Source organism: Psammomys obesus, unplaced genomic scaffold, assembly GCF_907164565.1.
Source record: "Psammomys obesus unplaced genomic scaffold, mPsaObe1.curated_primary_1811, whole genome shotgun sequence".
NCBI lineage: Eukaryota > Metazoa > Chordata > Mammalia > Rodentia > Muridae > Psammomys > Psammomys obesus.
Genome location: NW_026592510.1, coordinates 3758647 through 3782587, shown reverse-complemented (window position 1 = coordinate 3782587; position 23941 = coordinate 3758647). Strand labels below are relative to the sequence as shown.

The window sequence follows — 23941 nt, the reverse complement described above, 5'->3', positions numbered from 1 at the left end:
ATTAACAAAGGCCATTAAAGACTGACATTTAGCTAGGTGGGTGTACTGGTATACTCCTTATAATTTCAGCATTGGAAAGAGGAGGCTGAGGTAGAAAGATACGGAGTTTGAAGCCAGCCTGGGCAACAGAGAAAGGACCTTTTAATTAAAAAACAAAAAACAAAATTAAGCTGGGTGTATTGTGCACGCCTGTAATCCCAGCATTCAGGTAGGCAGTGGCTGTCTGATTTCTGTAAATTCAAGGCCAGCCTAATCTACAAAGCAAGTCCAGGACAGCCAAGGCTACACAGAAAAACCAAAAACCAAACCGACCAAACAAACAAACAAACAAAGAAACCCACAACTTAAATTCCATCCTGGAAAGGAAAAAAGTTTATATTTTGGTCTTTTCTCCTTTCATATTTCCATTTCTTTGTTAATTTTTTTTCTTTTGCTCTTGCATCCACTTCTCTATTTAAAACTAGTTCCTATCAAATTTGATTGCTGTGTGTGTGTGTGTAGGACAAATTGAATGAAAGTGAGAAGTTAGAGAGTGGACAGTGGTGGAAGACAAGCAAGTGCTCCGAAACTGCTTTTAGTCGGGTAAAATAGCTGAAAATGTGATCATAAAACTCTTCAGCTGAATTCAAATTTCAGTTCCATTTGCTCGTGTCCGTTAACCTAGAATGTATGAAATGGGACGACAGCAACCTTTTAAAGGGTTGTTCTCTGGACCAAACACTCCATCTTAATAAACTAAGCGCCAGCGGGGCCACAAGGTAAACACCCAGTTTACTTTGGCATTAATTTTTATTCAAAGCTTAGTCTAGCCTCAGCAAATTCTTGTCACACGAATGTATTAGTGAATTAGTGGCGCCCTCACACACAGGATTACTTTAGGGAAGCAGAGAAGGATGCTCGGGCACTGAACATTTTGGGCGCTGTAAAGACCTTGCTTTTAATAAAACCGGTAACAGCACAACGACTCTCAGCGGAAGCTGATTTACACTTTCAAAGCCAAAGGGGCGAAGGGATCAAGAAAATCCTCCTAAAATGTGTTTTGAGAAAAGTCTGTTTAATTTCCCGAGGGCCGTGGTCGACCAAAAGTAAGGTCACTCGGCGAGGGGAGTGACACCGGTCCCAGGTCCCTTCTGGCCCCGGAACGACAGGACTCTGAGGTGTCGAGTTCGCCATTTCTCCGCTCCCGGGGGGTGGGGTGGGGGCGTCGCGGAAGTCAAGGCGGCGGCAGCGACCTCAGGTCGGGGTCGCCTTCACCTCGGCCTAAAGGACGCAATCAGCGGTCTGCGTACCGAAGGAAGCGTTACACCTCCGACGGCCACGAGAAACGCCGAGCCCAGCCGCCGCGAGCCTGCCACTGCCCATTGGTCGCCCGGAGCACTAAGTCCCGCCCCCAGGTTTGAAAGCCGTTTCCGGAGCCCGGCCGCGAGCTAGCGCCGCTCCCCCGGCCTCCGCGGAAGCTCCGCCCACTCCCAGGGTTCAGTGCGGGCCCTGGCCGCCATTGTTTGAATTTGAAAACGGGGGAGGTTTTGGAGCTGCCGGTCGGTGTCAGGGACAGGCGATGCTACAGGTGAGGAGCTGACGCTTACGTGGGTGCAGAGGGTGGCTGCTTGCACAGACGGCCTGAGACTGCGCCGCCGCGGCCGGGTCAGCGTTGACGGGGCTCGTGACGCCCGTAGTCTAGGAGCCGGGCTGCCGAAGGGGGGACTGAGCCGCACCTTTTGGGTAGGTGATCTCTCTAGGCCTCGGTTTCCTGGTCCTTTAAAGATGGTCCACGTTAGGTTCAAAGGCACCAATACTTGTATAGGTTAGGAAAAAGACTTTCGCCACATCTGGCTGCCCGAATTCCGGAGGTTAGCAGTTGTTTCGGCACGTGACAAGGTCTCTTTCTAGGCAGAGCCCAGTGGTGTTTTTTTTTTTTTTTTTAATGTCACATCACTTTGTGGCTAGGAAATAAGTTTATTTGGGTTTTATGTGTGTATAAAGAAAATGGGAAGTGAACCAGTTTTAGGTGGGCGCTTGTGTTGACGTATATTTTGAGCCTGCCGCGAAGAGTCAAGAAACGTGATCCAATGCCCATTTTCTTAAATTGGGAATCACTGCTAGATGCTTTGAGAAATAAGAGAGAAGTGTCCTTTTATCTCTGGTATTGTGCATGTGTAGATTCTTAAATATATCAATGTTGATTGTGGGGGGCGGGTCAGGTTTACACTGTAGGGATTTGATGTTCAATTCAGATTGAATAGTTAAGTGATAGCATTATTCCACATTAGTTCAACACTTGTGATGTGTCCGTTACTAATTCTTTGTAATATTGTTAATATTAATTTGTTTTATTTTGTGGGGTCCCAGGCCATGGACTCCAGAGCTTCGGGTGCTCAGAGTTGCACTCTGCTTACTGTCTGGGCCCAATTCTCAATTTTAAATGCAAAGTTTATATGCATTGTTTCACTTTTTACTTAGACTTGGAAGAAATCAAATTGAAAGTCATTTTGCAGATAACTGAGTTTCAGTCCTAAGTGTTAACCTTTGGTTTGCAAAAATTTTCAGAAGATACTGAGGAATGAAAATAGCACAAGATCTTAATTCATCCCATGGTCTCTGTTTGATTTCTCAGAGGACAGTTTCAGGCCAAGTGAACATTTCATACGTTCTTCTTTTACTAATTGCATTTGTTCATGACATGTCTTTGGATGAAAATATCTACAAAAATGTATTATATGAATAGTTGTAGGTAGTGCTCAATACTAGTGTATTCAGAATCTATAGATGTAATTTGGCCTTTTGTCTTTTCACAGGTCATAGCACTGTAAATGAAGCAGTCTAATGTTTTCTTTCCCTGAAATCTAATGTATTTTTTTTTTGGGGGGGGGGAGAGGGGAGGAGCAGTAGTGGGTTGGATTGTAGAAATTATTTTTTTATATTAATCAGTTAATTTGAGACAAGGCCTCACTATATGGATCAGGCTGGTCTCAGAACTCACAGAGATCCACCTGCTTTGGCCTTGGAGCCTGGGTGGGGTGGGCTCATGCTGTCATGTCCAACCTATTTTTATTTTTATTTATTATTATTATTATTTGTCTTTGAGACAAGGTCTTTGGTCTAGACTGTGTAGCTAAGATGACTTGGAACTTCTGATTTTTCTCCTCCAACCCCCTAGTGCTGGGATTATAGGTCCATGCCACCAGACCTTGTTTATGCTTGGGATGGAACCCAGGGTTTTGTGCATGATAGGCAAGCTACAAACCTAATTACAGCAAGTTCCTTGGAGTGTACACTTCGATTGTGGGTGACTTATGTGCTGATTTATTAAGGTTGCCTAAATGGGTTGCTGCTCTTGTTACAGAATGGAATCTCACTTGAATCAAGATGTGTTGCCTAGACCGTCTTATGTTTTTAGTGCTGACCCAGTTTCAAGGCCTTCGGAAATCAATTTTGATGGTGTTAAGCTTGATCTCTCTCATGAGTTTTCCTTAGTCGCCTCAAACCCTGGGGTAAGTACAATGTAAGAAAAAAGCTGCTGATTATTGTGCTCCAGGAAAAACATGTTTATGTCACAAACAGTTTCCATAAACTTAGATTTAAAGCAGATTTGTATCTTGGCTTTTCTCCTCCACCTTTTTTTTTTTTTTTTTCCCTTTCCTTCTTTTTTCCTGAGATAGGGTTCCTTTGTGTAGCCTTGGCTCTGCTAGAACTCGAACTGTAGACCAGGCCGGTCTTGAACTCATCTGGGTTCAAGGGTCTGCACCATCACTGCCCAGCTGTATCTTGGCTTTTCAGTGAAGCCTTGGGACAAAAGAAACACATAACAGTTCCTTTTCAAACAGTGGGTATAAAGAACTTAGCATGTCTATATCCTTGTCCTAAACTGGAAAAAAAAAAAATTTGAAAAAAAATTAAATAAGAAAGCTCAGGTTTTAATTCTTTGGTGATTAAGCTAATGGTGGGATATTCATGTAGCTTAATTGATTGAAATATATACTTTATTATGCTGCTCTGGGTCTGAAATTGCAGTGTGTCTATTGTGATGCAAATATTCCAAAATGCTTCTCATCCAGTAAACAGCTGATATGGTCATAGGAAAGCAGGGTCACCTCGGAAATCATCAGCTGAAGGTTTTCAGCCTGTGTCACCAGTAAATCTTTCTGGTAGTAGGAAATGTCCAGTTCATGAAGCATGAAAAATAAACATTGAAGTCAGGTAGTAGCACTGCTTCTTTTTCAGAATTGCTCAGCAGGATTCTATGTAATTTATACTTTACCTTTCTATATGAGGTTTAAAATGAGTTTGTCAGTTTTTTTCATATAAGCTTTGTGGAAGAAAATAATTGAATGCATTGAATCTATGTATCAGTTTGAGAAACATTCATCATAACAGGATTGAGTGTTCCAAATAGTGAGCAAACCATGTCTTTAATTTCTCTGCATAGTGATTTGTAGCTTTCAGTGCATGTAGGTCTTTTCTCTCATCTATTTCTGTTTTAGAATTTTTAATATTCTTGTGAATGGTGTTGCATTTAAAAATAACTGATCCCGTTGTAGATAACAGTTGTTGATTTTTGCAGAATTAATTTGTATCATGCTACAGTAGTGAACTCCTTTCTTTTTTATCTTTTATCTTCTATTTCTTTTTCATGCTCCCTCCATCTACTTTAGATGTCTTATTTCCTTTTCTGAGTTTATGCCCAGAAGTGGTATAACTGGGGCATAAAGTAGAACTATTTCCAGTTTCCTGACAAAGTGCCAGATTGATTTCCAAAGTGGTTGTATAAGTTTGCACTCCCAGCATCCTTGCCTACATGTGCTGTCATTTGAGTTTTTTTGTTTTTTTTTGGTCCCTATACTGCAAATACTTAAAAAAAAAAATTTTTTTTTAATATTAATTACATTTTGTTCATTTTGTGTCCCAGCTGTAGCCCCTTCCCTCATTTCCTACCAATCTCGTCCTCCCTCATCTCTACCCTTGCCCCTCTCCAAGTCCACTGATAGGGGAGGTCCTCCTCCCCTTCCATCTGACCCTAGCCATTCAGGTCTCATAAGGACTGGCTGCATTGTCTTCCTCTGGGGCCAAGCAAGGTTGTTCGGATAGTAGACATAGGATAAACATACTGAAATCTGTACACCTAAAGAAGCTAAGCAAGAAGAAGGACCCTGGGTAAGATGATCAATCCTTACTCAGAAAGGCAAATAGGATGGACATCAGAAGAGGGAGAAAACAGGGAACAGGACAGGAGCCTGCCACAGAGGGCTGTTGAAAGACTCTACCCAGCAGGGGATCAAAGCAGATACTGAGGCTCATAGCTAAACTTTGGGCAGAGTGCAGGGAATCACTTGAGTTTTTGATCTAGCCATTCTGTCTGGAGTAAGATGGAATCTCAGAGTCAATTTGATTTGCATTTCTTTGATGGCTAATGACACTGAGCATTTCTTTTAGTGCTTCTCAGCCATTAGAGATTCCTCTTTTAAGAATTCTCTGTTAAGATCTGTACCCCATTTTTTAATTGGGTTATTTGGTTTGTTGGTGTTTAATTTCTTGAGTTCTTTATATATTTTGAATATTAGTCCTTTGTTGGATATAGGGTTGGTGAAGATATTTTCCCAATCTGTAGGCTGCCTTTTTTTTCTGTTGACAGTGTCCTTTGCCTTACAGAAGCTATTTCCTTAGGGGTTATAAGTCTATTTATTGTTGTTTACTGATCTTGATTTAACTTTGGTAAGTGGTATCTATCAAGAAAGTCATCCATTTCATTTAGATTTTCCAATTTTGTGGAGTACAGGCTTTTTGAAGTAAGTCCTAATGAGTCTTTGGATTTCCTTAGTATCTGTTGTTTTGCCCCCCTTTTCATTTCTGAAAATTTTGATATTCTCTTTGCCTTTTAGTTACTTTGTCCAAGGGTTTCTCTATCTTGTTGGTTTTCTCAAAGAAGTAGCTCTTGGTTTTGTTGATTCTTTGTTCTTTGTTTCTAATTTATTGGTTTCAGCCCTGAGTTTGATTATTATTTTCTATAGTCTACTCTTTTGTGTGTTTGCTTCTTTTTGTTCAGGTCTGTTTTTAAATTGCTACTATGAGATCTCCCCAATTTCTTTTTTATTTTATATATATTTTTGGTTTTTTGAAGGCTGTCTGTATAGAAGACCAGCTGACCTGGAACTCAGAGCTCTGGCTCGCTCTGCACTCAGCTGGCATTAAAGGCTGTGCCACCAAGCCTGGGTCTGGCGAAGGCGGTTAGTGCTATGAACTTTTCTGGTAGTACTGTTTTCATTGTGCCCCCTAAGTTTGAGTATGTTGTACTTTCATTTTCATTGAATTCCAGAAAGTCTCTAATTTCTTTCTTTCTTTCTTCCCTGATTCCTAGTGGTCACTGAGTTCTGTTGTTTCTGTTGATGTTGAAGTCCAGCTTTAATCCTTGGTCTGATAAGAACAAGGAGTTATTTCAGTTTTCTTTGAGGCTTGCTTTGTGACAGACTATATGGTCAATTTTGGAGAAGGTCTGAGGTGCTGAGAAAAGATGGTATATTCTTTTGTGTTTGGGTGAAATGTTCTGTAGATATCTGTTAGGGCCATTTGAGTCATAATGTTTAGTTTCATCATTTCTATGTTTAGTTTCTGTCTCGATGACCTGTCCATTGGTAAGAGGGGGGTGTTGAAGTCTCCCACTATTAATGTGTGGGTTTGATGTGTGATTTAAGCTTTATTGATGTTTCTTTTATGAATGTGGATGGCCTTGAACTTTTGTGTATAACTTGCAGGATTCAAGTTTTGATATTCCTGTTTTATCGTCAAAGTAGCTGGGAGTTTAGGTGTCTAGATTTGTTGTATTTCTGTTTTGCTTGTTTAGGATTTATTTCATGTGTCTCTGAGTGTTTTGCCTGAATGTATATATGTACACCATGCTTTTTTGGTGCTCTAGGAGGTCCAGAAGAAGGTGTCAGATCCTCAAACTAGAATTATAGGTGGTAGTGAGCTCTGAAAATTGATCTCAGGTCCTCTGCAAGAACACTAACACTGTTAATCTCTAAGCTGGCCTTCCCCCATTTTCCTTCCTTTTTTTTTTTTTTTTGAGACAGGGTGTTATTATGTAGCTCTGGCAAGCCTGGACCTCACTTTGTAGAGCAGGCTGGCCTCAAACTCACAGGTCTGCCTGCCTCTGCACCACCACCATCCAGCCCAGCCCAATTTTCTTTTTCTTTTTTAATTTACAAAGTAGTTTAAAAATATAATGGTGCAGGGCTATAATCAATCTCAGTACCTGAGAGGCTGATATACAAGAATCATGATTGAGTAGCTGGTTCACAGCTTAAAGGGAATTGTTGATGCCTGGACACCAGTGTTTGATCCTTAAGGCCCACATAGGAGAAGGAGAGAACCAACTCTTGAAAGTTGTCCTCCGAACTCCATGTGTTATCCAAGACATCCCCTCCCCCCGAAAAAAAATAAAACAAAACAAAAGACAGCACTTCCATCAAAAATTGTGAATCTTTGGCCAGCTTCAGCCATGGAACAAGACCTTGGTTGTAGAAACACTAAGAAACAAAACCTATAAAGGTTAGTAACAATAAAAATTCTGTAGATCATTATATAAGCGATCATTCATATAAAGACAGTTAATCTCTGAAAAGTTATGTTCCTGTACTTTTTAATAAATGGCTTGTTTTATTTCTTTCTCTCTTTTTTTTTTCTTTTAGTCAAACAGTTTGGGATCTAAAAATTACCTCCGAGTTTGTCTTCGAATAAGACCATTTACACAGTCAGAAAAAGAACATGAGGCTGAGGTTTGTGTTGAATTTAGTTATATTTTAATGTTTTGCTTTCATTCAACAAATGCTATTCTTAGTATGGGTATTCTTTCTAGGGCTGTGTGCAAGTTCTAGATTCACAGACTGTTCTGCTGAAAGATCCTCAAAGCATCCTTGGCCAGTTAAGTGAGAAGAGCTCTGGGCACATGGCACAGAAATTCAGTTTTTCTAGGGTAAGTAAATACCCTGGGAACCTGAGGAATTGTGTGTGAGGGCTGTGGGGAACTATAGAGTGGACTGAGTGCCTTGTACATGTAAAGCACATACCCTGTCCCAAACGTCCATCCCAGCTGCCTGCTCCTTGCCCCGTGGCTTCTTACTTCTCTTTTAATTGGGTGAGACTTGGCTTGGGCTCACTTGCTGTATAATTGTGTGCACTGAAGTTCATACTCTGTGCTCATAGAACTTCAGTCTTTGCCAATTTTTTTCCTGAAACTAAGACTGGTGTCTGTACACTTATTATTTAAAGTGAGTAAATCACTTTATTGACCTTGAATAAATCACTTCATTGACCTTTTTGATTTTTTGAGACAGTGTTTCTCTGTGTAACCTTGGCTGTCCTGGACTCACTTTGTAGACTAGGCTGGCCTCAAACTCAGAGATCCGCCTGCCTCTCCCTCCCCAAGTACTGGGATTACAGGCGTGTGCCACCATGCCTGACCTTCACTGACCTTTTTAGTCTATTGAAAAATGGTCTTTAAAACTGAAGAAAAATCGTTTGGCTGAGTGTGTGAGATTTCTATCTTAGAGTTATTTTGTAGTTAAATTTTACTTACTGTATGTGCCTTCCATAGTGCACATGTGAAGGACCTTGCAAAAGGCGTTCCTCTTTCCATGTGCTTTTCAGGGACCTAATCAGGTGGTTAGCCTTGCTGGCAGGTAAGCCTGTTGAGTCATTTTTCCAGCTTTGAAGCTTCTGCCCTAAAGATTTGTTTGATAGCAGTTAAATGCCTGTCGGTGTGTTTTTGTGGTTTGAGATATGGTACCTGTTTTGAATAAATATTTCAAAGCCAATGTTTGATAGTTTCGGAACATGAATTTTCTTAAGGGTCATATCTTAAAAATGCTGTTACAGGTTTTTGGACCTGAAACTTCACAGAAAGAGTTTTTTCTGGGTTGCATTATGGAACCAGTAAAAGACCTCTTGAAAGGACACAATCGGCTGATCTTCACATATGGGCTGACTAATTCTGGAAAAACATATACATTTCAAGGTAAATATTGTTTATTTTGACTAGAAAAGAAAAAGATTCATTAGTATTTATTCAGTATTATCTTGTTAAAATTTATTTTTATTTTATATTCATTGTTGTTTTGCCTGCATATATGTCTGTGGGAGTGAGAATCTCTGGAACTAGAGTTACAGACAGGTGTAAGCTGCCATGTAGGTGCTGAAAATTGAGCCTGGTCTTTTGGAAGAGCAGCCAGTGCTCTTAACCACTGCAAGCCATTGCTCTAGCCCCACAGTGTTTTCATAATTGCCTGTAGTTATATTTCCTTCATCTAGTCCATATTTTTTACTTTTACTAAATTTTTTATTTAAAGAATATAATCACATCATTTCTTCCTGTCCAGCACGTTTTATATCCTTTAAACTGTTCCTTCTCAAATTCATGACCTTATTTTTTTTAAATTATTATTGTTAAATTATATGTGTTTTAGAGTTTTTATTGCTATGAAGAGACACCATGACCATGGCCACTCTTATGAAGGAAAATATTTAATTGGGGCTGACTTACAGTTCAGAGGTTTAGTCCATTATCGTCATGGTGGGGATCATGGCAGTGTGCAGGTAGACATGGTGCTGGAGACAGAGCTAAGAGTTAGACATCCACAGCAGCAGAGAGCAGGCTTGAGCTTCTGAGACCTCAAAGCTCCCTCACCCCCACAGTGACACACTTCCTCCAACAAGGCCACATCTCCTAATAGTGCCACTTTCTATGGGTCAAACTTTCAAACGCATGAGTCTATAGGGACCATTCCTATTCACACTATCACATATACATATGTAAGCATAACCTGCTGAACCTGTTAACTGTTGCGTATATGTCTATGTTCTGAAGGCTTTTAAGCAAGTTTGTGTAAGAAGTATTGGAGCTGAAGATGTTAGTGTGCTCCTTTAGTTCCAGCACTTAAAAGGCAGAGGCAGGCTGCTCTTTGAGTTGCAGGGCAGCTTGGTCTATGTAGTGAGTTCCAGGCTGGCCAGAGCTACACAGTGAAACCTTATCTTAGACAACAACATAAAAGTATTGGTTTCATTTTGCCATTTTCATACATATGTCATTGTAATTTGTTCTTTTCATTTCCCCCTTTATCATTCACCCATCCCCCAAGCTGTCCTTTTCTGGTCCTCTTCCTTCTCTCAAATAGTCTTTCCTTCTGCTTATATGTTATAGATATAAAATGTGTGTGTGTGTGTGTGTGTGTGTGTGTATAGTCTATAGCCCTCTCTTTTTGCCTTCTCTTTCCTTAATATCTTTTTAATATCACAGTTTTTTTTCCTGCTGATATTCTCTCTGTCTTTTTCAATTTAAATCTAGATTTTACATATGAGAAGTACACACACTTGGTTTCTGCATTTAGCTTATTTCCCTGAACATAGTGATGTTCATTTTGTTGCTGGACAAAAGACTTTACAAATTGTACCACCTTCCCAGGTGCATTTATCCTTTTCTTGTCCTAAGGAAGTTAAGGACCACCTTAACCTGGTCACACACACAACTTCTAGCCCTCTTATCTGGAAGTCCTCTCAGTTTTTGTAAGCGTGTCACATATGTTGCTGATAGTATTTAATTCAGATATATATAAAAGTTTTTATACCTATGATAGAAAGTTAAATATTTTTAAGAATTGAGATATGCTTCAGAGAATTAGCATGGAATAAATGAGACACTTCGTATTTTATTTTGTAATTATGGGTGATAGGAAATCATAATATTAGGACTAGATCTGAGTGTAAAAATTCTTCCTATTGAATCAAAATATGTTGATAATACAGTAAAGACTATAATGATAGAATAATTCCTTAGCTTGCTTATTAGTACTAAAAGGGACTTTGTTAATCTAAAAAAGTTGCCTTTTTCCTATCCTTTTATAGGCACAGATGAAAACATTGGCATTCTGCCTAGAACACTGAATGTATTGTTTGATACTCTTCAGGAAAGACTATATATGAAGATGAACTTCAAACCCCATAGATGTAGAGAATATTTACGGCTATCATCTGATCAGGAGAAAGAGGAAAGTGCTAACAAAAATGCATTGCTGCGACAAATTAAAGAGGTACGTCAATATTTTAGTACATAAAATAAAAATCATGAATTTTTTTGTTTGTTTGTAAACTTTTAGGATAATTTTAACCTGTATACTGTAATCTGTTTTTGGTCTTGGTGGCTTTTTTTTTGTTTTCAGGGAAAAAAAAATAAGGCAGCAAATGGCAATATTAGGTAGAAATGGTCTGTTTTGCTATAGGATTAGTATTTTACTTTTAAAATATTTATTAAATATTAATCTGAAAATAATACAAATAAAAAGAATTAAAAGAATGTAAAAAATGAAGTGTTCTTAAGACAGGCTCCTTAAGCTCAGCTGACCTCAACTTTGCAGTTTTCCTGCCTCTGCCTCCTGAGTGCTAGACTTACTGGATGTACTACATACCTGCTTCATGCAGAGAGCTTTCTGTCTCTCTGAAATGAATATACATATGCAGTGTCTTCACATTTTATTTTTCTGATACTGGTTATTTGAGCCAGGCTCTCAGATGCACTTATATGGTAAGCGCTGTAACACTGAGCTACATTCTCACTCCCTTTTTGTTAGATGTAGAATACAGTTTTTCTTTTAAACAGAAGAGAAATATTATTATTATTTTAAATAACGTTTCTCATTTAGGATAAGTCTGACTTAAATCTTAGTACAAACATTGGTGTCTATTAGCAGTTAAATTTGTGTATTTAACTTACTTATTTCCTTAAAAAACAAACAGCTTCAAAATCTAATTTTGTACCAATGAACCTAGTAGTCAGTGCTTCAGTGAGGGAACATTCTATTTCGAATATATTTCCTGTTAATTTCAAGAGATTAAGAGTGAACACTTTCTGTTCCTTTCATGGCCTTTGACTCTCTGTCTACTTGCCTTCACTCTATGGTGGGATTACAAGCATGTGCTGCAACACTTTGCCCTGAGAGTGATTTACAAGTCTGTAGGTAGTCACTTAAACAATGGTCTCAGCTCAGCTGTTTATGTTTCTTTATAAATGAGTTAATTATTACATCTTAGAATTTTTTTCCTGTGAATTTTCAGGTGTTCTTTGCCATTTGATTTATTCTTTTCTTAAGAACTCATTTGTTAAAATAAGTCATAAGGGCTGGAGATTTAGTTTTGTTGATTTCTTGTTTATTTTGCTTTAAATATGTACCTACACACATAATTTTTTATGTGTGTGTTGTGTATGTGAGAATGCTGGTGCACATGTGCCAAGGTACATGTGTGGAAGTCAGAGGACAACTTGGAAAGTTGGTACTTTCTTTCTGGTCTTGTTTCTGGGGATCAAAATCAGGTCATCAGGTTTGTGTGACAAATGCTTTAGCTGCTGAGCCACCTCACTGGCTTTTATTTGTTTTTTAATCTTCATTGATGTGTACATCTTTATTAATGCACTGTAATCTGGGACTTTTTTAAAAAAAGTGTGTGTGTGTGTGTGTGTGTGTGTGTGTGTGTGTGTGTGTGTGTCTGTCTGTCTGTGAAGGTTGTAGGAAAATTATACGAGTATGTGTGTCATGGGTATCTATCTTACTATGACTCACTACGAGGGTCATGGGTATCTATCTTACTTAGATTATCAGGTTTGGCAGCAAGTGCCTGTTCCCTCTGAGGCATTTCACTGACCCTGGATCCAGGAAGTTACAAGATAGTGGGGGGCTTCTTGTTACTGTGGACTTAATACAAAATCTCAAGGTGATCTAGGGTATCACGTGGCAGAGGAGTACAGGCCCAAACAGGCCTTATAGCTCACCAGTTTGAAATAAACCATTAATCACTGCAGCTTTGGCTTGGAACTTGCTATGTAGACCAGGCTTGTCTTGAACTCACAAAGATCTGCCTCTAACTGCTGGTGTTGAAATTAAAGGAGTGAACCACTGTGCCTGGCCTCCCAGTAATCCACAGTGGAGGTTCTTTTCCAACATAAAATTTAGTGGGAACTTTCAAACTATTGTATAGACTGACAAATAGAAAAGTAAATACACAGTATGCTATGGAGGGTTGCTATTTTATGTAAGATAGTACCTTATTAGTTTCAAAGAATTTCAAAGTAAATTTATCTTCTGTCTTTCTGGGTTTTAAATTTTCAGATATTGTTAAAGATAAAAAAAAATCCCCATTAATTTGTTTTAATTGGTACTTTAAAAATGTTAATGATTTTCCTCTTTAAGACTGTAGGAGTGGTCATCAGTTGGGTCTGGTAGCCTGTGCCTGTAGTTCTAAATTACTCCAGATCCTGAGGCAGGAGCATTCCTTGAATGTAGATATTTAGTGCCAGCCTGGAAAACATAGCAAAATCCTTCTTCATCTCTATATTTTTAAAGACTTCTATCTTTTATTTTATGTGTGAGTGTCTGCATGCATGCATGCATGTATGTATGTATATACTGTGTACTTGCCTGGTGCCCAAGGAGGCCAGAAGAGGGCTTCAGATCCCTCAGAACTGGAGTTAAAGGTGGTTATGAGCCACCTTGGTGCTGGCACCCAAACCCGGGTACTCTGCAACAACAGCCAGTGCTTTTAACAACTGAGTCATCTGTTCAGTTGTGCTCTCCCCACTCCCCAGTTCTGTTTCAATTTAAGATTGTTCAAAGGACAGAAAGTAAATATCAGTGGGGTACTCAGCCACACGTAAAACATGTATTTCACACCTCCCTCTCCAAGAAGCAGGGCCTATTTTGGACAAGGGAACAAAAAGATTATAAGAACCAAAGCTTGGAAAAGACCAAAAAAAAGTGTCTTTTGGATGCGATAGGTCCTCTGTACTCTTTAGTTCATATCCAGTTGTGGTTGCTGGGATAAAATTAAACTAGTCAAGACACTAGTATGAGTGGGAAAGGAGGTTTGTGAGCCTCCCATTGCAACTGAGTATCTGTGGACAACTGATGTCTTTTGGGGGTAGTGTCCGTTTCCTTAGGAGTGGGGTCCATAAACAGTCAACCATGCTTAAGTGGATGGCCCTACATCCATAAGTGTGTGGATAGCACAAATTGGAGTTGAAAGAAATAAAAATCTATTTAAGGGGTAGAGATGTGATTCTTCTGTTAGTGTTTGTCTAGCATTCACATAGCTCTAGATTCATGCCCTAGCACTGCATAAAACTAGGCATGGTGCATATACTTGTAGTCCTGCCAACTAGGAGGCAGAGGCAGGCAGATCAGAATTTTAAGGGCATCCTCTGCTACATACATTAGCAACTTTGAAGCCATCCTGGGCTTCATTAGAGCCTGCCTCAAAAACAAACAAACAAACAAACATTGAGGTCTAGAGGGATGGCTCAGAGGTTAAGAGCAATTGTTGCTCTTGCAGTGGATCTAGGTTCAATTCCCAGCACCCACACAACCGTTCATAACCATCTGTACCTTCAGTTCCAGGGGATTTGACATCCTCTTCTGACCTCCTGGGACACCAGGCATACAAATGGTGTACATAAAGTTCAGAAAGAGCACTCATACACAGAAAATAAAATAAATCTTAGATATTAAATACTAGAAATCAGGGTGGTGGTGGTAATATGATTTGGTCAAGTGTAGTCTTATATGTATGTAATTTTATCATTTGGTTGTCTGAGGTTGGATGGTTGTTTGTTTCAGTTCATCCATAGCAAAACTCATCTTGAAAAAAATGATAGAGAAGGGGCTCGAGAGATGGCTCAGCAGTTAATGTTGACCTTGAGTGTAAACCTGGTTCCAGGAAATCTGATGACCTCTTCTGTTACCGTATTCAGTGCACAAACCAATGTACATACACATACACAAAATTTTTAAAAGTGTAAAGGTGAAAGAGGGAAGGAAGGAAAGTTGGTTTATTTGATCATTGAGGTTCAAATACGGTCTCAAGAAGTAAAATGGTATTTTAGTGAATTATGGAGGTCTTTCCGTAAATATTGCATGTATTACTTATGCATGTATTGCATAAGTAATACATAAAAAAATGAAAATCATTGCTTAATTCCTTACTGAGTTATCCACTTAAAAAAGATACTAATCTATGAAAATCTAAACAGGTATTCTTTTTAAGCTTTGCTTATGATATGTTTACAGGAGTTTGGCTCTAGTGTATTAACTAACACTGGGAGCTTTGAAACTTATTTTGTTGTCTATCAGTTTTGTTGTTGTTATGTATTTTATTATATAAAGCATCTAGAATGAAATATATAAAGATGTTCTTCATAGCATTATTTTTTTACAGATAAAATTTTGTAAATAACCATATGTTTAATAATAAAGGAACAATTAAGTTATTTTAAATCTATTAATGTTAAATATCCATCAAATTTTTATAAGTAATCTTTAATTATATGTAAAATCATCTTATAATATAAATTAAGTATAGGGCATATTTACATATTTGCAGTTATATCTAGTTGACAGATATATAACAAGATATTCTTACTTGATACTTGCCAAATTTCTCATTATGAGATGCTGGTAGCTAGGAAATAAACTATAAACAGAAATCATTGAATTAAGTAATTGAAAGGTTATGAATTAGTTAATGGCTTAGTTGAATAAGTAATTAAAATCTAAATTATTTAACTTTTAATAAAAAGTGTGTTTAAACTTTTTTTTTTAGGTTACTATACATAATGACAGTTATGACATTCTTTGTGGTAAGGATTCTTTTCTCCCTTATGTTAACTTACTTATGAAATACATTTGAAAGGTTTTATTTTCAAAGTCACTCTCAGTTTTAATTTTTTGATGATGTAGTACCTATAGTACCTACAAAGAGATACACAGCTTTGTGAACTGAGAGGCTGTATAGTTTCATTTATACTTAATATCACAAATGTGTCTACTTTGACTCTAACTTTAATATTGGATTAGGGAATTGTTCTTATTCTTTTTCTTTTATATTAATTTGTATTTGATTCCTTATTACTTCAAAAAGAAGTAAGACTAAAAGAAACTAAGCTTTGATTGCCACAGATATTTTTTTCCTTTCTTCCCTAAAATGTTTCAGTGTAGACAGTAAAGTGATTATGGAGTCTAGGAGTCTGTTTCATTTTTAGTCAAGGTTTTAACTTTATGCCTTTGTTTGTTTGTGCTCTTTTGTTATAGGAAGCTTAACAAACTCCTTGACTATCCCAGATTTTGAAGAATCCATGAATAATTGTGACCAATCTAGCCTGAATGTGGATAATATAAAGTATTCTGTGTGGGTTTCTTTCTTTGAGATTTACAATGAATGTATTTATGATTTATTTGTTCCTGTATCATCTAAGTTTCAAAAGAGAAAGATGCTACGCCTTTCCCAAGATGTAAAGGGCTATTCTTTTATAAAAGGTATATAAGCAAACATTTTATTTTTTGTTCCAAAGTTCACTTCTAGGTTTTGTGATAGCTATAGATAACAAAGAGGAAGTTTATTTTCTTTTTAAATTGGTATTTTTGTCCAGTATTAACATCAAGAAAATAATTAGTTTGTGCTTTGGAAGTATGTTTTTTTTTATGTTTATTATAATTGAGTAGAAAAGGGTTTAGCATGATTGTTTTTGCTTGAATGTTAATTTTATTCATGGTGATAAAATATAGGGTGTTCTAATACTTATTATTTTACTTTGTATTTAGAACTGTAAAAATGTTACTAGTCTTCTGTGACATTAAATACTAAATGTTTTCATAGCCCTATCTTTTCATGTCTTGTGGAATAAGGAATAGCTCAGTTGGTGTTCTAGGTTGTGTGACCAGCAGAAAGATTTTATGTGGTACTAGGGAAATCCTTTGAAAAGTTTATACGGTAACACAAATGTTACTTTTTTCTAAACTAGTGCATATCTTCTTTATTTTTTAAAGATCTGCAGTGGATTCAGGTATCTGATTCTAAAGAAGCGTATAGACTTTTAAAACTAGGAGTGAAGCATCAGAGCGTTGCCTTCACAAAACTGAACAGTGCTTCTAGCAGAAGGTAAGTAGGGGACAGTCCTGAGACAACCACAGTATTCTGTGTAAATACACATAGCTTTACATGGATGTGTCAGTGGGTTTCTGTGAAATGTCCTGGGAATTTGTAGGCATGACAGCCACCTAGTGATAAAAAGTAGTAGTTGATTTGTCAGAACATTAGTTTTCCCAGTTTGCAGGATGTTTCTGAAGCATTTGTACTCTCCCTTTATGTCAGTTTCCTGGATCATTTTCCCATTTGCTTAAGTGGTGGCCTTTTCTCTATGTCTTACCGTAATATTACCATTTAGAAAATGATTCAGGCCATAGTCTCAGGGGTTTAAAGGAGGAGGTTCATGATGCATGGGATTATGAGGTAGGAGACAGAATAAGCTTTAGCAGTGAGATGCTTAAAATAATTTCTCTTAAGGAGGAAAAGCCCTGTCTCTACATTGAGATTGGCATGGGGTGAAAATGATCTATAGCAGCCTATGTATAGGGTAGGTTTTTGTTTTGCTTTAGGTATATTTTCAAAGAATGTAGCTGTTCACCTCAGTATTTTCACTAGCAGTGTGATCTCTGTAAGAACATTCATGTTTTCCCCCATAGTCTTGGAGATTGACCCCGGGGCCTTTATGTTCACTAGGCAGCCATTCTACTCACCTAGATCCATCTCCAGGCATCTTTTTCCTTTACTTTTAAACAGCATCTCACTCAGTAGCCCAGGCTTGCCTTGAACTTTAGATCTGTTTGATTTATTCTCATGAGTAGCTGCATAGCGAGTGTTAGTGCCAAGAAGGGAATGTTTGAGGGATATGGGGTTTGGCAAGTGCTAAGGTGATGCTAGATAGTTGGGCACTGGTTGGTGACAGCGGAGTGTGAGGCTGACATATCTGGCCGATAGTTGCAAATTGTATGTGTGGTTGACGGTAGATTAAACTAGGGCGAAGAAGTCTATGTTGTCTCCTGTAGAATACAGGCACTGAAATTGAATGATGATACTTACTCTTTGTGTTCCTTCTTTTAGTCACAGCATATTCACTATTAGAATATTGCAGATAGAAGATTCTGAAATGCCTCATGTAACTCGAGTTAGTGAGTAAGTTGAACATTCTTTAAATTGTAGTTATTTTGAAACATTTTGAAAAAATTTACAGTAACCTTTTCTTGGGGGGGGCTTTGACTTAGATTGTCTTTATGTGATCTTGCTGGTTCAGAACGAAGCATGAAGACACACAATGAAGGTGAAAGGTTAAGAGAGGCTGGAAATATCAACACTTCTCTTTTGACTCTGGGAAAGTGTATCAGTGTTCTAAAGAACAGTGAAAAGTCAAAGTAAGTATCATTAGTATAAATATAAATATCAAAAACTTTTAAGTGTTTAACTTAGCTTTCTTTAGAAAGTACTTTCTCCAAACTTTCTCGCGCAGTGACTGCAGTGATTACTTTTCATAGCAGACATACTCTGACACTTAGTCTCTGGTGCTGCTTCAGCATCTCATACTTCTTTGTGTGTGTGTGTTCCTGAGACATGGTCTCATGTAGCCCAGGCTACCCTTGAACTCAGCATGTACTGAGGATGACCCTGAGCTTGTATTCTTCCTACTTTTACCCAAGTGGGATTGCAGATGTGCACCGACACATCTCCTCATGTGCTGCTCTTGACTGAATCAGGACCTGTGTGTTGGAAGTAACCATTTGGTCAGCTGAGCTACACACACCAGCCTGCAGCTGCTTTACTCTTACTAGTTTATTATGTGCATTCTTGTAGGTCTGACAGAATTCTGCATTAGTCACCTCTTTAGGGTGATTAAATGATAGATTAATTAACCTTCACAACTTTAGTTAAGGTATTTTATGATACGTGTCATAAAATTACTCTATTCTTGGGAATACAGTTTAGTGAAATGTGATTTTTTTTTGACATTTTGCATACTAGGTTATTGTATTGTTCTTACCAATTTTTCTTAAAACAGAGGGAGACAAGAGGAAGTGAGTAAACCTTTTATTAGCAACCCAGCTTGAGGAGACTATTATTTTCTTTAATTCTGGGAGTCTGTTCTTGGCCTGGCATATATTAGGCAAGAGCTCTCATACTGATTTGTAACCCTATATGAAATTTATTTAAACTTGCTGTGTTTTCAAAATTTCCCATAGGTTTCAACAGCATGTGCCTTTCCGGGAGAGTAAACTGACCCACTATTTCCAAAGTTTTTTCAATGGTAAAGGGAAAATCTGTATGATCATCAACATTAGTCAGTGTTGTTCTGCCTATGATGAAACACTCAATGTATTGAAGTTTTCAACCATTGCACAAAAGGTAAATGTATTTGGATTCATGCTAAATTTATGAACATCTCATAGAATATTAACTGCTTTCCTTGAAAGAATGAGTATTTGTGGTTTGTTTTGTTTGCTTTGCCTTTTATTTTATTTTAGATAGGTTCACTATTGCCCAGCCTGCTCTAGCAATTGCAGAAATCCTCCTGCCTTTGCTTCTTCAGTGTGATACTACAAGTGTGTGCCACGATGTCTAAGTAACAGTTCCATGAAATAAGTAATATTTTGTGTCTGTTACTTTAAGCCTAGGAAATATTTGAAAATAAAATTATAATTGTTTAATTATCTAGAAAAACATAGAGAAATCTTGAACTTTGTCCCTGAAAGGAGTAAAATGACATTTACTACTAAGTATTAGTCATAAATGTAAACTATAGATTGATTGATTATAATTATGGGGTGTGTGCTGTTCATCTGATTTATGAGTGATGGCCATCAGAATGTCTTTGCTAGAGACAATATAAAGAGTTCAGAGAGGCGAGGTTAGCTCTAGATAGCATGCAAAGTAGACTTTTCTTACCACAAAGTTCACTTAGTGATGCAAATTTCTTTTTTAAATGTTTGTTTGCATAGCTTTAGTATTGTCATTTGCCTTAATTTACAAAGTTAGGCTTGTTGCAGTAGCTTACACCATTAGCTCCAGCATGCGGGAGCAGAGGAAGGTGAGTTCCAGCCAGGCTGATGCTACACAGCGAAACACTTTCACTTCAGTGAAAAAGTTGTTGCCTTTTGTCTTCTAAAAGTCATGTTGGATATTTTAACAGGTGTATGTTCCTGATTCTTTAAGTTCGTTTCAAGAGAAGTCTTTTGGGTCCATTAAATCTTCTCAAGATGTATCACTAGACAATAATTTGGATAATAAAATACTAAATGTAAAAAGAACAACTGTTGCATGGGAAAATAGTTTAGAAGATCTGGTTGAAAATGAAGATTTGGTTGAGGGTTTAGAAAAAAATGAAGAAACACAAGACATGGAAACTGAACTTACAGATGAAGACATAGATGAAACGTTAGAGGAATGCAGACTCTTCAAAAATCATAAGAACAAGGTATCATTAGGAACTCTTCTTGGCTTATATGTTCTGCAGTTTGGTTTCATTCTTGACCTCTTTTTTTGTGCATATATGTAATCATGTGAATGTGTGCATGTAGAGGTCAGAGGTCAATGTCAAGAGTGTGTTTGTGTGTGTGTGAGAGAGAGCTTGAGCACACAAGCACTTGTGCCATGGTGCTCCTGTGGAGATCACAGGACAACCTCTGGTGCTGGTCATAGCCTTCTCCTCGTCTGAGAGAGCTCTCTGGTCCTCGGCTATTGCATATGCCAGGCATTCCAAACCTTGAGATCTGAGGCCTTGATGATGTGTACTCCTGCATCAGCCTTTGTATCTTGATTGTTCTTGGTTTCTGGGGTCTGAACTCTTATTCTCATGCTTACATGGCAAGAACTTTAACTTCTGAGTCACTTTTCCTTTTTCTGTATACAGTCTCACTAGGTAGCTGAGGCTTGCCTGGAATCCACAGAGATCCACTTGTTCCTTCTGAGAGCTGGGATTAAAGTCATAGGTTACCATTCCCCGTGAATAGAACACTTTTGGTTCTTATGTTCCCTGCTTATGAAAGTGCCGTCAAACGCATGGAGTTGTGTGGGTAAAATGAAATGAGACATAACTCTACTAAACAGTGCTTAGTGGAAAATAAATGCTCAGATTTTTACAGTACATGTTTTGTTAGCTTGACAGTGAAACAGTTTTTTACAGATTTGTCTTTAAGGTATATATGTATATATATATACACACACACAGATCTATAGGTTTGTTGTTTCTAAAATATGGAGAGGCACACTTGATTTTTCAGGTTAAGGGCTCTGTAGTTGTATAATTTTCAGTAAGCCTATTAGCACCATTAAAAAGGACACAGTTATAATTGACTAAACTATAATAGCTATCTTTGAACAGTCTGTTATATTTCTTGTGGGATATACTTGGTCTTTAATAAGAAATATATCTGCTTATTTAGAAACTGTTGGATTTAATAGAAAACTTGAAAAAAAGACTAATAAATGAAAAAAAAGAAAAGTTAACATTGGAATTTAAAATTCGAGATGAAGTTACACAGGAGTTCACTCAGTACTGGACTCAACGGGAAGCCGATTTTAAGTAAGTTATTTCTTCATGACCTGGCAAGCATTGAGATTTATTTATTTAATAGCTATTTCTTAATTTATGTTAGGTGATTACTGAATGCACAAATAGATGTTACACATGATTATTTAAATTGCTCTCTTAATGGAATTAATTTATGTTTTAAAGGGAGGCACTTCTTCAGGAACGGGAGTTATTAGAAGAAAACACTGAACGCCGCTTGGCAATCTTCAAAGATTTGGTTGAAAAATGTGACACCCAAGAAGAATCAACAAGTAGAATTTGTGCCATGAGAGTTGAAACTGAAGTATGTCAATGAAAATATTAAGAATAATCAGAAAGGCTTTTGGTACCAGGATTTAATACCCCATATCAATCATGAGAAGTGTTAATATTATGAAATATTAATGTTTAAAATTAAAATAGTACTTTGTTACTTTACTGTAATGAGACCAGTATTATTGGAAATTTATAGGTAAATAGGTAGTGTTTGGGGTGTGTTTCTGAGACAAGCCTTCATTGTATGTATAGCCCAGCCTGGTCTGGAACTCCAGTCCTCCTATTTTGTTTTACTGCGTACTGAGATGACAGGTGTGTCACCTTGCTAGACACACAAAAAGTTTAAAGATAACCTTTGTTTTTAGAAAAACTTAATTCTTGGGGCATTTGTTTCCATTTCAGTTTTTCTTGAGTCATTTTATTGCTTGTAGGCAGTAACAGTCATTTGTGCTGGCTTACAGAATACCGCTTTTTGAAATGTCTTAAATTTATGAAGAAAAATTAAAGATGTAAAGGAGACTGTAAAGAGTCACTTACTTAGTTGTTCTGATCAAAACAGAAACATTTAGATATGAAAAGACTTGCTTTTGTTAGAAAAGTACCTTAAGGAAAATTGATCAGTTTTTGCTGTCCCTACTGAAGCTGATAAGGGTTTTTTTGGAGGGATTGTTTTTGTTTTCTGTGAATATGTGCTTTGTTTCTCAGCCACTGGATTCTGTGGTCTGGGCCAAAGATCTCCAGGCTCTCACCGTCATTCCATCCTGTTGTAATATGAACATGGCTTGGAATGTGGACTTAGGCATAAAAATGGAGGCTGCTTTCTTAGGTTACTGTAAAATGCCATGTAAGACTCAATATGTGATTGAAGGTATACTTGAATGAGGTAATCAGAATTGCTCTGTAATGCCTTACTGAGATTTATGATATATTCCTGAGGAAATTAACTTCATATTCTATATGAAAAGAATATTGAAGCACAAGTTTTCTATAATTGTGTGTGGGGGGAATCATGTAACTTAAAGGATTTTGAGTTGTGGATTTTGCTGTTTGTAAACTCTTGAAAGTACCACATGTAGTGAAGTCGCTGTTAATGTTAGACATATGGTTTTTGCTATTTTTAGGAAGCTCATAATTATGTAGGAGTTGAAGATATTATTGGTTCTCTTCAAGATGATGTCACTGATATTAAGAAACAGGCTGAACTTGCTCATTTATATATTACATCTCTTGCTGATCCCCAGGAAGCTATTGCTTGTTTGCAGCTAAAGTTTAATCAAGTTAAAGCGGAGTTAGCTAAAACTAAAGAAGAATTAACTAAAGCCCAGCAAGAACTAAAAAATAGAGAGAGTGGTAAGTACATGTAGTTTACCCTTATTTGGCTTTTATAAGTACATAAAGACTGCTGTTGTCGGCTGTAGAGATTTGTGCAGCTTTTTAATCTTAGTGGCCTGAAAATGCTTTAAACTACATAACACCTCAATGTATTTACCATTTATATTGTGATTTACTACCGAAATATTTTTTAGGGCTGGGCAGTTAGCTCTATAAAGTTGGTGCTGTGGAGTAAGTATAAGACATGAGGCTGATTCCCCAGACCCTCTACAAAACAAGCTGCATATGGCGGCATATGTTTGTAATCCCAGTGCTGGGGACATAGACAGGGACATGTCCTTGGAACTAGCTGACTAGTCAGCCTAGTTAATTGAGCCCAAGCTCAGTTAAGGGATTGGCTCAAAAAGAACAAGGAGTACAATGCGTAAGGAAGGAAACTTGACATTGACCTCTGTCTTCTGCAGATGTACAGGTGTACATGACCCACATGCGCACACATGCGCGCACACACAAGAAATAAAAATAAAGTAGTTTTTAAATATTTATTTTTAGGTCAGAATCATTAGAGAAGACTTCTCAAAATGAGATCAAATAAACAGAAAAGCAACCCAGAAATAAAACAAGAGTCTTCTCTTTATCTTAAAGGAAGTTGTAAAAAAGTTAGATTTGTTCTTTTATATTTTTTTATGAAATCTTTACATAGAATAGTTGGAGATAGGAAGGAATCTTTTGAACTGATACTTCATTTGCTCTCTAAAGGGAAAAAATTACCCCCCCCCATTTGTGGCATTTGGTTTTTTTTTTTTTTTTTTTTTAGTAATTTTTATTTTTTTCTATTAATCACAGGTTATTTACTTTGTATCCCAGCCGTATCCCCCTCCATCACTTCCCCCATTCCCCCTCCCCCCC

The 23941-nt window shown here is 37.5% G+C and overlaps 1 protein-coding gene across 1 annotated transcript in view; it reads left to right on the top strand.

Annotated features, from left to right (window-relative positions):
* Positions 1 to 1506: 1506 nt before the first annotated feature.
* Kif20b (kinesin family member 20B) overlaps positions 1507 to 23941 on the top strand; it is a 56851-nt gene continuing 34416 nt past the window's right edge. The window contains exons 1-16 of the mRNA XM_055613708.1: positions 1507 to 1567; positions 3344 to 3491; positions 7683 to 7769; positions 7850 to 7966; positions 8869 to 9007; positions 10891 to 11075; positions 15631 to 15667; positions 16119 to 16343; positions 16854 to 16965; positions 17968 to 18039; positions 18129 to 18275; positions 19098 to 19260; positions 20045 to 20329; positions 21297 to 21436; positions 21590 to 21728; positions 22822 to 23050. Of these exons, the coding sequence (XP_055469683.1) occupies positions 3345 to 3491; positions 7683 to 7769; positions 7850 to 7966; positions 8869 to 9007; positions 10891 to 11075; positions 15631 to 15667; positions 16119 to 16343; positions 16854 to 16965; positions 17968 to 18039; positions 18129 to 18275; positions 19098 to 19260; positions 20045 to 20329; positions 21297 to 21436; positions 21590 to 21728; positions 22822 to 23050 (2224 nt within the window). The 5' untranslated portion in view covers positions 1507 to 1567; position 3344. The remainder of the gene's footprint in view (positions 1568 to 3343; positions 3492 to 7682; positions 7770 to 7849; positions 7967 to 8868; positions 9008 to 10890; positions 11076 to 15630; positions 15668 to 16118; positions 16344 to 16853; positions 16966 to 17967; positions 18040 to 18128; positions 18276 to 19097; positions 19261 to 20044; positions 20330 to 21296; positions 21437 to 21589; positions 21729 to 22821; positions 23051 to 23941) is intronic.